This window comes from Rhea pennata, chromosome 25 (assembly GCF_028389875.1).
Source record: "Rhea pennata isolate bPtePen1 chromosome 25, bPtePen1.pri, whole genome shotgun sequence".
In the NCBI taxonomy this organism is placed as follows: domain Eukaryota; kingdom Metazoa; phylum Chordata; class Aves; order Rheiformes; family Rheidae; genus Rhea; species Rhea pennata.
The window spans coordinates 1,781,552-1,797,561 of record NC_084687.1 but is presented as its reverse complement, the minus strand read 5'-3'; the positions used below and the strand labels follow the sequence as shown (position 1 = coordinate 1,797,561).

General features: G+C 39.8%; 1 protein-coding gene across 6 annotated transcripts in view; it reads left to right on the top strand.

Annotated features, from left to right (window-relative positions):
- Positions 1 to 16,010, top strand: part of PPP1R12B (protein phosphatase 1 regulatory subunit 12B) — a 126,451-nt gene that overhangs the window by 75,456 nt on the left and 34,985 nt on the right. For 5 of the 6 annotated variants that reach the window (XM_062595200.1, XM_062595198.1, XM_062595199.1 and 2 more), the window contains 5 exons: positions 697 to 787; positions 1,380 to 1,550; positions 2,282 to 2,465; positions 3,024 to 3,136; positions 5,233 to 5,277. In XM_062595200.1, the coding sequence (XP_062451184.1) occupies positions 697 to 787; positions 1,380 to 1,550; positions 2,282 to 2,465; positions 3,024 to 3,136; positions 5,233 to 5,277 (604 nt within the window). Of the gene's footprint in view, positions 1 to 696; positions 788 to 1,379; positions 1,551 to 2,281; positions 2,466 to 3,004; positions 3,137 to 5,232; positions 5,278 to 16,010 lie in introns of those variants that run through there. The other variant, XM_062595202.1, reaches the window with a different exon arrangement.

The following is a 16,010-nucleotide window of genomic DNA, read 5'->3' as shown; positions in this document are numbered from 1 at the left end:
AGAGTTCAGCTTATATATTCTCATACGAATAATTCTTTTGTAACCTGCTTAGCTTTGAAAAAATCTAGTAGTGTTCAGCTCTGTATTTCAACTGTCTGGTTTTTAGTATTAAGGGACTCTATTTCCTCCACTGTCACTTTGTTAATATGTTCTTTAACAGTTTTAAAGGTATTATATCTTTGTGAGATGCAAGTAGTTCAGTTGATTACTGTTATAACAGATTTATTATTGATGAAGAGTGTGTATTGCAGAAATATGATCATGAATATAATGACAGGAAGGAGGATGTGAGAAAGATGCCTGCGCAAAACTTTTGTTCTTGAGATCTTAATGTGAATGAGAAAGCTTTTTTTTTTTTTTTTTTTTTTAAGTGATTCTGTAGGACATGGAATGGTACAAGTAATATGCTAAATGGTTACTCTTATCATGATAGAATATGTTCAGTACTAAAGTCGAGTTAAAGACTGTCGAGAGAATGTAATTTGAGCATTTGGATATCTCACACTCACAGGAAAGTTGTCCCTAAACAGAAGAAGAAAGTAGTCTTGATAAATGAAGCTAAAATGACTTCTGTGCGTATGAAAGAGAATAATATTTGTGCTCTAGAGCTTGCAGAGACAGGAAGGCAAAGCATTTGTTTTTGTTTTAACCTATTCTCCCTTCCCCACACCATCCCCCCCTTTTTTTTTCATTTAGGTCATACCTGACTCCAGTGCGGGATGAGGAAGCAGAATCCCTGAGGAAGGCTCGATCCAGACAGGCCCGACAGACTCGCAGGTCTACACAGGTAAAAAGAAGGAACTCCTCATGTTCATGTGTTCGTTTGCTCTTATGTTACTACAGAGTTACAGCTACCTCTAAGTCAAAATAGAACAATTTGGATAGATGATTCTGACAGCTCTCTAGATCTTGCATCTGAGAAACTAACTTTCTCCACCTGTTCAGTGTTTCCCCATTATCTCAAAAGGCTGAAAACATTCTTAAATGATTTAGTCTATTGCTTAGGACAAGGAGATTTTCTGCCAGTGAAACGTTAGAGAGATTCTAGCAAAAATTCCTGTGAACAGTTATTTTAAAGTACTCCTCCAAGTATGCATGAGTTTGAACTGTAAATTCTCATTTCTGCAGTTTATCTGTCCTTCAGTGTATAGTTTGATCATGTATATTTGGGCTGCATTGAACCAGTGATTGCATAAGTGTATACTGAGAAGTGTGTTAAAGTCAGCCAAATCCTTTTCTTTGTGTCAGCTTAAAGTTGAGGCCCAGAAGCGTTAGCCTGGCCAGATAGTAGTGTGCTGGACGTTGCGAACTTGGTAGAACCTGGAAGACTTGAAGTCTAATTGCACAAAGAAGACATTTCTCTCTTACCGTCTCTCTAGGGTGTGACACTTACAGACCTTCAGGAAGCAGAGCGAACCTTCAGCCGGTCTCGAGCAGAACGGCAAGCTCAGGAGCAGCAAAGTGAGAAACCTGAGAGCGCAGAGCCTACTGAAGACAGCAGTGAGAGACAGGAGACTCGGCCACGGTGGAGCAGAAGTACAGATGAGGAGGTGATCCTCCTGGCCTTACTTCTCGTTGTTTCACGCTTGATGAAGTCATTTAGGATAGCTGAGAAATTCCTTGGGAGATCTCTGTTTATTTCAGGTGGGAGGGACAGACTTCCTGGAAAGGGAACAGTGCAGAAATGCTACTCACCTCAGCAGTCTATGTAAGGAATGTGGACATGTAGATGTTAGAGGTCAGCTAGTTCTTTGCTCTCCACTGAGAATATCACTGTTTTATCTCTTGCCAGAAAGTGAAACTTTGTAAATCACGAATAATTCTATCTAATGATAGATTTGTGGCCTGAATCCATCCTTGTGGACTGAGGCTTTGTGTTAATGTTTTCCACTGATATTCTGTATGTAACTGAAAAGCTAGAGAGGCCAGTTTTCTCCTCTGCTACCATTCTTTTTATTATTTTTTTTTTTTAATTCTATATAACTCGTTTCTATCAGAAAACTTGTTTGTCCTCTTATTGGTGCTAGGGACAAACAGACTGATACCACACTAGTGATGGGAAGGTGCTCTCCCTTTGTGGCTATACGATGTTTTTTTACATTCACCCCAGTCTGATGGAATGAACTGTACCTCATCTGGCAAGCGGAGGTCATCACTTCTAGCAACAGTGAAGAAAACAATGCAGTCTAAAAGATTTTGTCCATTTTCCAGTTACCTGCAATGCCACATCCTATAGTTCTCTTCATTCTACTAACTTTTTGTCATGGCTGTTTGTTTATAGACTGTCTATCGGCGATTAAGGTGCCCAGTACAAACAGACAAACCTACAACACCTGTGTCTCCTTCCACATCAGCACCTCTCCTTTATACAAGTTCTTACCTGACTCGAACAAATAAGTGTCTAGGTCTTGACTCTGTGAATCCAGCAGACTTCAGAGGTGCAGCCACGGAGATGGAGAAAAATGGTATGTATCCAGCAGAACAAAGAACAATCGGAAAGCGTCAAGTCAGGGATTTCATGAGTTTTAGAACTTTCAGTGTATACAGACAGACACAGTAAAGTTTACTTGTTATGAGGGGAGTGGTACAAGGTGTTATTTGTTTAAATGGAGTTCCTAACCTAGGATACCAAGCCAGAGCACTGCACAGCATATTCCGTATAACAGAGGTAAAAGGATGTTTTTGCTTTTGGGTAACTTACTGAGATAGTAGTCTGGAAAGCGTTTAGATCTTGGAGCTGGAGAGAGTGATTCCACTAGTGCAGCCTCTCCTCAGAATAAAACTAAGCTGGAATGATCTGGGGAGAGCGGACACATAGGGTATTCTCTCTCTGGGCTCTGATAAAGGAAAGTGTGTGGGGACCTAGATGTAATGGGGCACTAGGATTCCATTTCATTTCTTTTAATAACTGGGGTAATACAAGCCAAAATGACCTTAATTAGTTTTGAAAAGAACCCTAGTGCCTTAGCAAAAGCGCAGATGTAAATCACTGAAACCAAAGCAGTCTGTATTTGCTTGACTAGAGTGTGAAGATCAAGACTTAGATGACAAATCTCCAAACAAACAGTCAATCCGAGAGAGGCGGCGGCCAAAAGAGAGGCGAAGAGGCACCGGCATCATCTTCTCGATGAAAGATGTGAGTTTTAATTTCTTAAAGAAGAGAAACTCGTTCTGTTATATTCAGGGTGAATTTTCTTCCAATTGCAAGGTTCAGATTTTTTCCGAGAGTCATTTGATTTCACGTTAGTCCTTCCCTCTCCAACAGAATTTCAGACTGGCACTTCCAAAGGAATCACTTCCCTGTCTGGCCCTGTAAAATGGAAACAGCAGGCTTTGGGAGGTCTGTTTTTGAATCACAAATCAGTGCAGTTCTTGCAGAATTCTGAAATAGCCCATATGGGAGAAGAGAGATTAAAAGTCTAGCATTTTTGGAAGGAGGAGGTCATGAGTCACTGGAAGTATTTTCAAATTCCCTTTGAGCCCAGATCTCACTGCCCTTTGGCCCCTCCTTGCAAAAGGGATGACAATGAAGAATAAAATCAATATCTGGATCCCCTGCATAGCATCAGAGAACACACACAGCATATAATGCGGAAGAGCTGTCTCTCATAGAAATTTCTCTTAATCTTCATTTCAAGGAGATTTTTCCAGTCTGAGGGAAGAAAGCCAGTCCTTCAAACCTTGATTAGAGAATCAAGTAGGAAACTAGATCACCTTTTTCAGCAGAGAAGATACACTATGAAATCATAGTTAAGAAGTCTGCAACAATTCTAGTCCAGCTATGGACATACAGGCTTCCTCCTGCTCCTCAGAGGTAGAGGCTTCCTGCACACTACTATGAAAACACCCAGCAGTCCAGCTGTAGATATGTTGAATCTTTGGAATTACAGATAAGTTGAACAGGGCTCTACTGGAAATGTCAGAAGTCTTATCAAAAGACTTATTTCAAACCCCCCCCCCTCTTTTTCAATTATTCAATTATTTTCAAATAATTCTTAATTTTTGCACGAGTACCAAATGCGATTTCTTGCCTTTTTTTTTTTTTTTTTTTTAGTTAAATGTTTTACAGCTTGTCCAGTTATGTACAGGGTTATTGTAGCAACATTAGTGGCTTCAAAGAAGGAAGAAAATCATTTCTCAGTTTTTGCTTGTTTCTCCAGGTATCTCTATATGAAACCCCAAGTACAACCTTTGCAGTATCTTGAGTTCTATATGGAATCAGATGTGTCCTGATAGTCTGCCATTGTTACATAAAATCCTAGAGCACAGCGATAGAGCTGTAGCAGAGAGAGAGTGGGAAGTATCTGCCAAAGTGCAAACTGCCTGACATGGTTATTCTTTCTTCCTGGAGTCTATTTGACTGAATGAAGGATATTCTTTGTAACTCAATATTATGTTGACGTTTTAGACTTGTGGTCATCTCAAGTGTCAAAGCATTTGTCTCCCAAGCAAGTTAAGGACCAATTATCTTTCTCTAAATGACCAAAGTCTAGTCTTCAGGAGTACTCCAGTCACAGTAGCCATTTCAAGAGTGTAGTTCTATCCCTGAGACTAATCTTCTAAATGGCCACTAGATTACCAAACTTTATCTAATAATCATCCCAGAGCAGCCAGCCAGACATTTATTTTGACAGATGTTTTCTTAGCTTTAACATCCGAGAGAAATTGGAGGAAAGCATCCTACAAATGTGTGTCATTTTGGGTGCTTACATTTAAAAAATAAATCTGGTGCCCTACAACGCTCCTGAACTCCAGATATGCCACAATAAAAGCTTCATTAGTAAGCTGCTCAGCTACCTATGGAGGTATTCTCAACTGTACAGAACCTCAAGAGATGTGCTAGCTCTGATTTTGCTCCCAAAGAGCATGCAGACCATCTGTAAAGCTTATTAACACACAGGAAAAATTGATATGCTGTCAAATGCTTTCACCATTAACTCTGCTTAAGGTTGTTGCAAGTAGGCTGCTACAACGTAGTTCTAGCTACTTTGGGGAATATATTTGACATCTATGTTCTCTGTTGGTCAGGTCAGATAAGCACTCTGAGCAAACTTCACTGTAGGAAATCCTTCTGAAAGACTATCCTCAAGCACCTACCTATAAAAAGTCTCTCATGCGTACTTTATTAGAAACTTTCTCAGATCATAAGCAGTATGTTATCTTGCTGTGATAAAATTTTTGTTAATCTGAAGGCTACCTAGTTATATTGGTTTTTTTTTTTCTCCATGTTAGGATGATGATGAAGTTGATGGAAATGAGGAAGCAAAGGAAACGCGGGTAAGTGAAAATATATGTCTAAGTAGTTGGTGTTTTATTCTCTTGAATGATGGTGGCAAGAGATCTTCTATGGCTTCACTCTTGTTAATACAAGAGTTTCAGGCTCTATTCAGGAGCTGAGTACAAACTGGGAGGTGTTTCTGAGTAGCAGATTGCTTATTGAGTTTTGTTCTGCAAGATACAGAATATAGGCTGACCTAAGTTCAGAAATTTGATTTTTATGAACCACGTAGTGAGTTCTCAAATCTGAAGGGAATAGAGCACGAGCAGGGGTGAATGTGTTACCGAGAGTGCTGTCAGAAGCTGCCATGTCTGGGGAACGTGGCTCTCGAGTGTCCTGAGGAAAGTGCATGACCTTGTACCTCAGAATTGTTCTGACACTGTTATTTTGGGCGATGTTTTTGCAGTTCCAAAATCTGTTCTCTTGTCTCCTCATGGATTTGTTTCCTTTTGGGAAATTGTCTTTCCAAGCAACACATCAGAGCTCATTCTTTTGTTTCCCTGTTCTTGCAACAAGAACATTATCCTTCTATTCTTTAACAGTTATCAAGTCCTTTCCATTTGACATAGTTTCTTTTGTTTTTGTCTTTGTCCAAAGCACATTCAAGCCTGACAGCGTGACTTTGACAATGGATTTAATCTAAATTCCCAAAATGTTAAAGCAGTATGTGAAAGACCTTGGAAAAAATAGCAGTCTTAAGGTTGCATGGAGTCAGCATGCTGTGTGATGTTAGATCTTGGGCAAGAAATGTTAAACTTGGTAGTAACCTTTTTGCATACTCTGCTGTACTGTGGAGGGATTGAAGTATCATTTTATTGAAAAGCTAACTGGTTCTTTGCTCAAAGTTTCCAGTTTTATTCTTTGAAGTTCACATTTGTTACTCTTTTTGCAATACTGAGTTAAAATGAGATGAAGTCACAGGTAGTCTTGGGCTAGGATGGCTCTTGGTATGTGCTCATCTTTCAGTGCCGGCCTTTGCCTTGCTAATGCTTACTTTGCAAATGAGAAACATACTATATTCCTTCCTGCTATGTATATTAGAGAGAAAGCACCACCTGTTTTAAGTAGCCAAGCTCTTTCCACAGGAGATTCTGTTCATGGTGTATACAGCTTTGTCAAACCTTCCATTTAAGTGGCTGAATCTTTCATGCAGGGCATCATCCTTAAAAATGTTTTGGAATTTCTGCAGTCTCGCAATGAGACTGAAGGAAGGAAATGTCTTTTGTAAAGTTTAAAAATAATAATAGAGACGCTTTGCTTTCAGCAGCCATGTTTTGAACTAGGAACCTCTAGTCTAGTTCTGAGAAGTTGTCCTAGATTAGCTAAATTAAGACCAAAGAATACTGAGACTACAGATTTGGAGACTTCCTTGGATCTAGTACTAAAATTGCTGAAAACTCTATTGAGCACAATCCTTGCAGCTCTTGTACATGAGTAAACTATGTAACAAGGACTCAGCATATGTTTCTGCCCAAAAATGCAGGATCACCCAGGCTTCTATAGTTAATGATGTTATTTTCCCCTGAATTAATAATGTGGAATTGTCCTGTCTTAGACTTTGCACAATTTTCTCTTGGGTTCCCACCTAATGCGCAGCAACTTCCCTGCAGTTCCCTTGGCCTCTTTGTGCCTCTGCTTCAGGCAGCAGTCCCCTGCTTTCTGCTTATGCACCTCATATGTTTTGGAGTCTGGTATAGACTCTCCTTCCACTCCGCTGATGCTTTTTTTTCCCCCTTTCTCCAAGCCCTATTATTTTTATCCAGTTTCCAGTTCTTTTTGTTTACAGTTTGCCACCAGGGTCATGCATCTTATTTTGATCACTCTTCCTCAATTTATTTTACAGCTCAGATCAGTGAGATTTCTGTCTTGCTAATTGGCCATCAGTTCAGCAAGAGTCACTCAGCAGCTCCTTTTTTTTGGTTCTAGAAAAAAGCAGGAAGTGCAATTAAAAATTATTCATTCATCAATAACCAAGTTGCAGTTCTAGGCTGGCAGGTGCCCACGTTAGTGTTGTGAACTTGAACTCACTGAAGTGTCCCAATTTATTTGCAGAACTCTGAAAGCTCCCCTGAGTTCATGTAAGCAGCTATGTTTTTCCCCAGTGTTTATATCTTGGCTAATATTAGGCAGATTTTCACAGGCACCAAAAAAGGCCCTACTTGAATTCCCTCTTCCAAAATGAGCAGCACTGGAGTTCAGCAAGGAAAGGTAGATGCAGTTTTTGAAAATCGAGAAAATACATGCTGTTCTAATTCTCAGAAGTGCAGGAATTATTTTGGCTGAAGCTTATGAGCACCAGTGTGGGAAACCAGCCCAGAAGCTTTGGCTGAGTTGCAGGCAACGGAGAGCAGTCTCGTAATGGGATGTGTCAGGCAACCTTCATATGTTTTGCTACCAGCTCTCCCTTTCTCCGTGTGATGTAGACTGCTTGAGTACACTGTGGAAAGTTGGAAGGTTAGACAAAGTTTTATTATGGAATAAGTGTTCAAGGGAACAAGAACTTCAGCTGGAAGAAACCTCTGGGGAAGCAGCTTTAGGAGACTTTTTTTTGCATGGTTCTACTGGGAAGAATGTATGAAGGAAAGAGCCTTTGTTCAGCTTGAGGAGACCTGAGCTCAAACCAGAGATGAGAAAAGAATTTGGCCTCAGTCTAGTCTCCATTACTCAGAAAGTAAAAATTGTGAGAGCCTCAAGGATCACATTAGCATTATCAGGCTGGACAGAGTGGATAGACCTGTATCAGGAATCCTTTCCTGCTCATTGCAAGCCAGTAATTGTGAAATACCAATGAGAATTCAGGAGTTCTGAGATCGCAGTTTTAGCTGGACAATCCTTACAGTTCTATACGAATTAATGGCTCTAGTTTTGGATATAGCATTTAGGGGATAATGATTAGGACTAAAGAGAATAATTCAGTGTAACATTCTGGAAAGGTTTTGACTCGTAGCTGATTTCTGCCATCCCTATGACATAGCAGCAGAAATCGGGCATGCACCGGGAAGAAAAGTGCATTTTAAATGATAAACTGTGCCTAACAGAAGTAGAAAAACACCAGTAATCATGTGAAGAATTTTATCTCCTTGCCTTTCTCTTCAGTGGCATTAAAAATGTGCCTCACCTATGTGTTGTACAGTTTATCATGGGCGGTTCAGATTTTGTAATGCTTTATTCTGTGCAATATTGTGCCTTATAATTGTGTGGATTATTGCAACATCCTACAAAAAGGTTTAAATACAGTGGAATACACTGAGTGTCATTTTGTGAAGTAACAACTTTCTGGGCAATAGAAGAGTCAAAGAAAACATCTACTTTTGTGAACTTCCTCTAGGACAGTGTATATAGCGCAATTAAATCCCAGACACATTAATGGGATTAACTTTTATGCAGGAGTAACACTGAAACATATGATTATGGATTTAGATCACAGTAAGTGTATTAAATAAGCTCCTTCCCTGTCTTCTTGTACTTTGATTTATGAAACTTCAGTATTTTAAAGTCTTCAAAACATCACTCGGCGCACTCTGTAAACATTACCTTTTCTGCCTAATTGTAGTGTTAACATGAAATCACCAGATGCAACTAGATGCTAATAAAAACTGAATTCTTAGCACAGAAGGACTGAATTTCTAAATTTGATTCTGTGGATTCTAAGGGAAGACCAATGAACTGGAAAATTCTTTATACAAACTAAATGTCATGATGTTAGAGCTCTTGCAGAGGTATAACTCAGGAGCCCTGATTTTCATGTATTCTATTTATCACCTGTATTTTTGCTTTTAATGGCATATTATTTTTCATGGAGGAATGCAGTTTAGCCTTTGTAATTAGACTGTTTATCAAATTCATCCTTATAAATAGATAAACAACCAGAAGATCAAAAGTAGTTTCACTTAGTATTTTGTCCCTTACCTGTTATAGTCAGACTGCACGTATCGGGAGCCCTAGAAGTCCTGAGAACTACCACAGAGTCTACTATTTTATCACCCTTTTATTCCCCTGTTTCAGCAAAGCGAAGTATAGCACTGTGCAGGCTGCAGACATGACAGTGAACTGTCTTTTTAAGCTAAGGCAGGATCCGAGTCTTCCACTTTCTGGACTCGGATTGCCTAATATGGTAAGGTATGTCTTCGCAGGCTGCGCTGTTTTGCTGAGATACAAGGGAAAGTTGATTACTAAACGGGAACAAAATAGGTGCGTGCTAGCTGATCAGAAAGGGAAATCACTTAATCTACATATCAATATATGATACTGTTTATCATAGGCCTTAGTGCTACTAGCCCAGGGTCCCTTCTGGGGAATTAGCATGCAAGTATTTTTTTTTCTCCCTTCCCTGGTTTTACCCTTCAATATTTACTTCTAGCATAGATGCAGTATGATGTGGGAGGGAAGCCATCTGGCCCATGTCCAGGGTAACGTAGGTGGTGTACTGTGTGTCACTTGCATGACTATAGTTAAATTATAGGGCATTTAATTATGTTTAAAATAACGTTATGAGAGATTTGCCTCTGTTTAGTCTTGTTTATAAACAAAATGCTACAATGGGTGGTGTATGCTGTGAGAAAAGGAGATGCAACTAGCAATATAAAGTTGAGTCTAAAATAGCAGAAATTTGCTGCAAGAACGTGAGTTAGCCTTTTCCCATAAAGCTTCTAATATGCCGAGGAACAGTTTTTTTGCATTAGCAGTGCCCTGGATTCTTTGGGAGGTGGAGGCGGGAGACACTATAGAAATTAAGAGGCGTTCTGCAAATATTTCTACAAAAGTTTTTTTTACGTCTGTGCAGATAATTTGTCTCATGATTTCTTCAGCCTAATAAGCCTGTGTTGATTTTTTCTTTTTTTTTTCTCTTAACCTTTATGTGTTCTGGGAGGAATGTGAGACTTGCTGTCTACTCTCCCTGTGAAACAGCATCTAAGCCATCAGCACGGCTGCCCTGGTCCTATTTACAGCATTTGGAGAGCACATTGTGCCTGAAGCCAAGCGGTCCAAGTGTGCTATGTAAACTGCAAGATTACAGCTAAATATATTCAGGTTAATTCCTGTAATTCACCAAGTTGCTTGATTAGGCAGGTGTAACGTGAAGCAGTGTCCACAATGGAGATGAGTAACACAAAACCATCTAAAAACCGATCTCCAGGTCCCAGGGGGATGAAATAAAACAGTGAGACCTCCAGGAATGATTTACAAGGTCATGGAGTCTTAACTATTTAAGGTAACTGTGAGTTTTTATTTAGTAAATTACCCTCACAATTTCAATTTAGTTCAAGGTGACTAATCTTTCCAAGTTGTCAGTAATTTCTTTTAAAGCTGTGGAGCTGAGGTTAGCAAGGTCCTGCTCTTTTGCCTACATAGGAGCCATCTCACAGGTGTCCTGGGATCCTTTTGCTTTCGCTCCAGATAGGACTGAGAGCAATGCAATGGCAGTCTGGGTACTTTGGCAGCATAAGGCAAATCTATGCCATGTATATGCAATCTAGCAATCTTCAATGCAGTGTGGATGCCTCCTGGAGAGGGCACCGTTCACAAGTAGGGTGACTACTGGCCTGGAGCAGTTGGCCTGAGGAACAGGATTCTCCCTGGCATCCTTGATGTTGCTCCCTGGCACACATCCCATCTTTTTTTTTAATATATCTAACTATGTTAATAATTTTCTACTTTGAAAATTTCCTTTATGGAAAGGAAAAGTATATCTAACACTTAACTACTTGCTGCTGGTTCTCCATCCTTCTGGGAGCTGACGATCGTACTTCATTGTCAGCCTTCTAGTAGGCCAGGGGATCCCTCCTGATGTAGTTCAAGATATCCTCAAAAAAAAAAGAAAATCCAATTAGCTGAATTATTCGTGGATACAATAGTAGATGTCTATATAGTCATAAATGGCTATGTCATGTTTATCAAGATGTATGCCTTAGAGAATTATATAAATTGTGCATATAGGCAATTGGAGATGGCTTCAGTGGGTGCTAACTCATAAATGTATCTCACTTGCTTCTTTCTTTTCTATTATTAATTCATCAGTCTACTGGTAAATGCTTTTTTGTGAGTCTGTGGCAAAGCCCCTCTGAAGCAGTTAGGCCTTGTTGCCTGCAAGGACCAGGCAGAATGGTGTATTCTCATGCTTGGTTAGTGAATGATCTGTGTCCCAGATGTGTCTAGAAGGAGTAAAAAACAGCAGCTGCATTGCCCTGTGGCTAACAAGGAGTGAAGAATAATCTACATTTGTTTGGAAAACTGAAGTCAAGCCCTCTGAGAATAAAGTGCCCTTTGGAAACGACCCTGTAGGAAAAGATTGGACATTCCAGTGACTCAAGGGTGTTGATGCTGTTTGTTACCCTTGTTATTAAAAGGTTGCTTTCTGCAACTCTTTCCATTTATATTCTCCTACATGCTTCTGTTCAGAAAGAAGTTTTGTATTTAAAATGTGGTTGTTTGTTGTTTGCTTTTGGAGGTGGAGTTTCCCTCCTGTAAGTAACATTGTTTGGCAGAAGCTACTTTCTTATTTGGTATGTCAAGATATAGAATCATTAAGCTGTAAAACTCCTTCCTGGCAGAAATTCGTAACTATCTTTGGTTTTTGCTCCTCAATACATTTTCTTTACCCGTTATAGTAGATACCTAGTATGTAGCTAATGCTGGACACTGGTTTTGTATAGTCTTTTTTTTCCACTGCTCCTACTTTTCATCCTTGAGAGTGAGCATAACCTTCTGACGCTGCACCACAACCTGTTGTTGCTGTAGAAGGAAGTCTAGAAATAGGCTTGAAACATAGTAAGATAAGAATATGTAGAAGTTATACATTTGTTTGGCCAGTGACTCTGAAACTATTGGTTTGTGTCAGCTGGTTGACTCCATACACAAGCTAACACAGAGGTTTGATAATTGTGGGGCAGCTGGGTTGGGTGGGAGATATGCAGGATCTGATGAACCTAGATTAAAGAGCAGAATGAAGCATGTCTCTGTTTCGAGTGCCCTCCGTCTGAGATTTTCATTTCTCTATTTATGTCACATTTTGGAAAGTCCCTTTTAGCTTGGAATGACTGCGTTTACATTTAGTTCTTACACTGATGTTCACTTTGTTTCCCCAATAAGGCTTGTTGGCATCTCTGTGAGTTGCTGCTACAGTCCTCTTTTGTAACTCAACATGTTTGTGCTTCTCCCATCTATTGTAAGAAAGCTGAATTGGGGAAGAGGGAAATTATCAATAAACGCTTTCCGAGCACGACTTTTGAATGACCTTTACTGGAAAATACTGTTTTCTAACCCTGTGTTTTCCTTAATGGCAGCAATTTGATGAAATCATAAGATTTTTGCATGGGCAGTGCTCTGAACTGGATTTCTGAGTGGATTGTGGAAAGCGTTTGTCCAGTTTTTATAATGCTGCTTTTTGAACAAAACATAGTATTGACTTTGTGACGAAACCTGCCTGTGAAGAAAAAAACAGGTTATGGATGGCCATGAAGCAAATTAATTGTAGACATCAGTCCTCCCACTGGTGTGCGGACGTAGCGATGGTTATGGCATGAAAATCTGCAGTTGCTGAGGTTGCCCCAGGCTTCTGGGTTCATAACCATGATTGCAATTACAGCCATGAGTGGAATCAAATCTGTGGTCTTGGAGACATTTATTTTGGGCAAAATAGTCGCTGCCACATCTGTCTCCCTCGAGTGACGGGAGTCTGTTAGAGCAGTGATGTTGGTTGTTTCCCATTATCGGTACCATTATGTCATCTATTTCTGTAACCTCTTAACATCGTCTTTTTCTGGAGAAAATGAACTTAAGAGAATGAAATCCTTCTCAGTCTTCCACAAACTTCTTTAAATGCAGTTCCCTACCTCTAAAGTTAGGGAAACCCTTAGAACTGTTAGTAAATACCCATTCTTTTAGTTTGTTTCAAATGCTGTATTTGACTGTTCAAGGTATCTTGTCAATTCTTTTGAAAGTTAATTCTGCTCTACAGAACTGTTGGAATACTTTTCTCCCACATGCATAATTTGAAACTTCATTTCTGTGTTCAGAATGTTACTTTTTTTTTTTAACTCACTTCTGCTTTTTATTTTCTGTGTTTATAAGAAAGAAAAAAAATAAAAGAATCCTGAAGCTTTTATATTTTAAAATGTGCTATTCTCAGCCCACACTAAAATTATCTGCTTTTGCTGCTTAATGCTAATCCAGGTATGTCTGATGAGCATACCTTCCAGCCTTTTTATGATAAATTTAGTGACGGGAAAAAAACAGTGGGGAACGTATGATACTGTAACGTGCAAATATAGAGTGTCAGCTGATAATCAGATGTGTGCATTTAGGAGGTTAGGAGGATCCTTTCCTTCTGCGTAGCTCTGTATCTGCAAGACATAATGCCAAGTCTGTTCATGGGAATCCTGTGCAGTGCACTGCAGATGAAAGCCTATTCACTTCTACGGTTTGTATTCCATTTATGGCAAACTGCTGCAGTGCCTTTACATCACATTTACAACGGAGCTTTTATTGCCTGCCCAGTAATTTTTTTGCTACAGTCCTTCAGCCTTCTGTTGCAGAACATACCCATTGCTGCCTTTTTCAGTTCTAAATAAACCTTGAGAAGCTATAACTGAACCTGTTAAAGCTTGCATATAATTTTGCCATGATTTATTTACAGTGTTTTAAAGTGGTTTTTATAAAGAGTGTATTTTCAACCAACTTTTCATTATCCAGAATAACAGTGAGTGGGGTATTATAGTCAATACAGCTTTGACCCTGAATTGTCCCACATAACCAGCACTTGGCTGGTTTAGTTGTTACGGTATTTCTGCAAACTGGATTAGAGTCCATAAATAATGGAGCGTTGACTGGGCAAGAAACAAGGTTTATTATTGCAACTTTTAAGACAGGCTTTTCATCGTATCTCTGGGGTCAAATGATCGTGCTGTGAGTTTCAGATCAATCGATTATGCACTGAAATGAACAGTTTGCCTAGAGAACCAGCAGAATTTCTTTACACAGAAAGTGATGGGACCACTGGATAAAGATGTGTGAGAGGAACAGCGTGTGCAAGATTCAGACTTTTCTTTGCACATGAGTTCTGCTTCAAAATTTTTGATAATGCTCTTATGACTTTTTACAGCCAGATCCCACATAGGGGAGCAAACGATTTGTCCCCGATTACCGGGGTGTAGCAATCAGCTATGTCTGTAATCTTTCATCTGGTTGTGGAACACCTGATGATAGCACAAGACAGTATTTCTGACTAATGTCAGAGCAAATCTCACGTTCCTCATGGGCTCTGTCTTTACCAGTAGCAATGCCCATGTCTGCTTTAGGCATAGTAGAAGACGAGTGCAAGCCGTAAGATTTGCTTCCTGGTAGAAAGCATGGTACAGTTTAGCATGTGCAAAGACTGTCCATTATTTAGATCTTAAATAACCACAAATATAGGACCTGATGAGGTGGATGCAGTCGTATGATTTATTAAATTTTTCCCACAGTATAAACCTTCCTTAAATTCCTGTTACTACAAAGGAGAGGTGCAATAAATAACCTTGCACTGTGGATTTCTATTTTGTATGCCAAATGAGTAACGTGAAAGCAACTGGTAATCTAATCTAGAGTCTGTTCTCTCTGGCCTGCACCAATACTTCAATAGTTAATGGTTATTTCATGTTTAAACTGAATTTCTCTGGCATTTTTACAAACTACTTTAGACCCAGAAGAGTTATTTTACAGACATGTAGAGGTTTTGTAGCCTGGCTCCTGGAAACTCCTGCCAGGATAGTTTATTTCACTCAGTTTCTTCAGAGAAGTGTCATGGGAATAAATGTGGCTTTAGAATTGATTTAAGTATTGCATAAAAAATGAAATATAGATTTCAGTATTTCCCTGAACTAGGGCATGACTAAACATACAAAGAGTGCACTCTTCTCCTGCAGGTGTAGCATCCAGAAATGAGGCTTGTGAAGGTTTTTAATTAAATGGCAAACAACAAAATTCTGTAGAAAGAGGTACCAGCAGTGTCCTGAGGTTTATTGCAGTCTTACTTTCAGATAGGGGAGGTGGTAGGGGTGCCGGGGTCGGGGATCTGCGGATTCTCAAAGACAAATAAGCAAAATGGTCTGAGTGATTCAAAGGAAAAGCATGTTGCCCTTTTCTCTTACTTTGCACTGCTCCTCCAGCTGGGTTATAATTGGCATCTTGTCTACCTGCAGTCCAACGCCATCATTTTTGTATTGCATTGCTTGCAATTTGTTTTGTTTAATTTAACAGAGATGTAGCCAAAGAGACCCTACCAGAAGGTGCACAAGGTGGACAGCATCCTGGTGCTGTGTGGCCCTGGTTCGTGTCCTCAGCTCACACCCTCCATCAGCTGAGCTGTGTAGCCTTGCAGGCTAGCCTTGCACAGCTGGAGAAAGGCATGTGCTCTTCAACACTGCCTGCTTTGGAGAGATAGGGAGGTTTGGCTAGACATGAAAGAAAAGTCAATGGAAAGGGAAGTAATTCAGTGGCTATGTGGATGTTCGCAGGTGTTCAAGAGGTTGCAGTAAACCTGACATGGAAAATGACAAGACTTTGAGGAGATACTTTTGGAACAAATTATCCCAAGGCTACCACATAATCTCTCTCATCCTTCAGTACTAGATTTATTAGAGTTCTAGTCTCCCAAGAAGACTTCTTTCCTTCTCCACTGTACTCCCATGAACATGCTATGGGCTTGCATCAGCTGTAATCCTCCTTTTTGTATACCATCTTCCTGGATATGGGT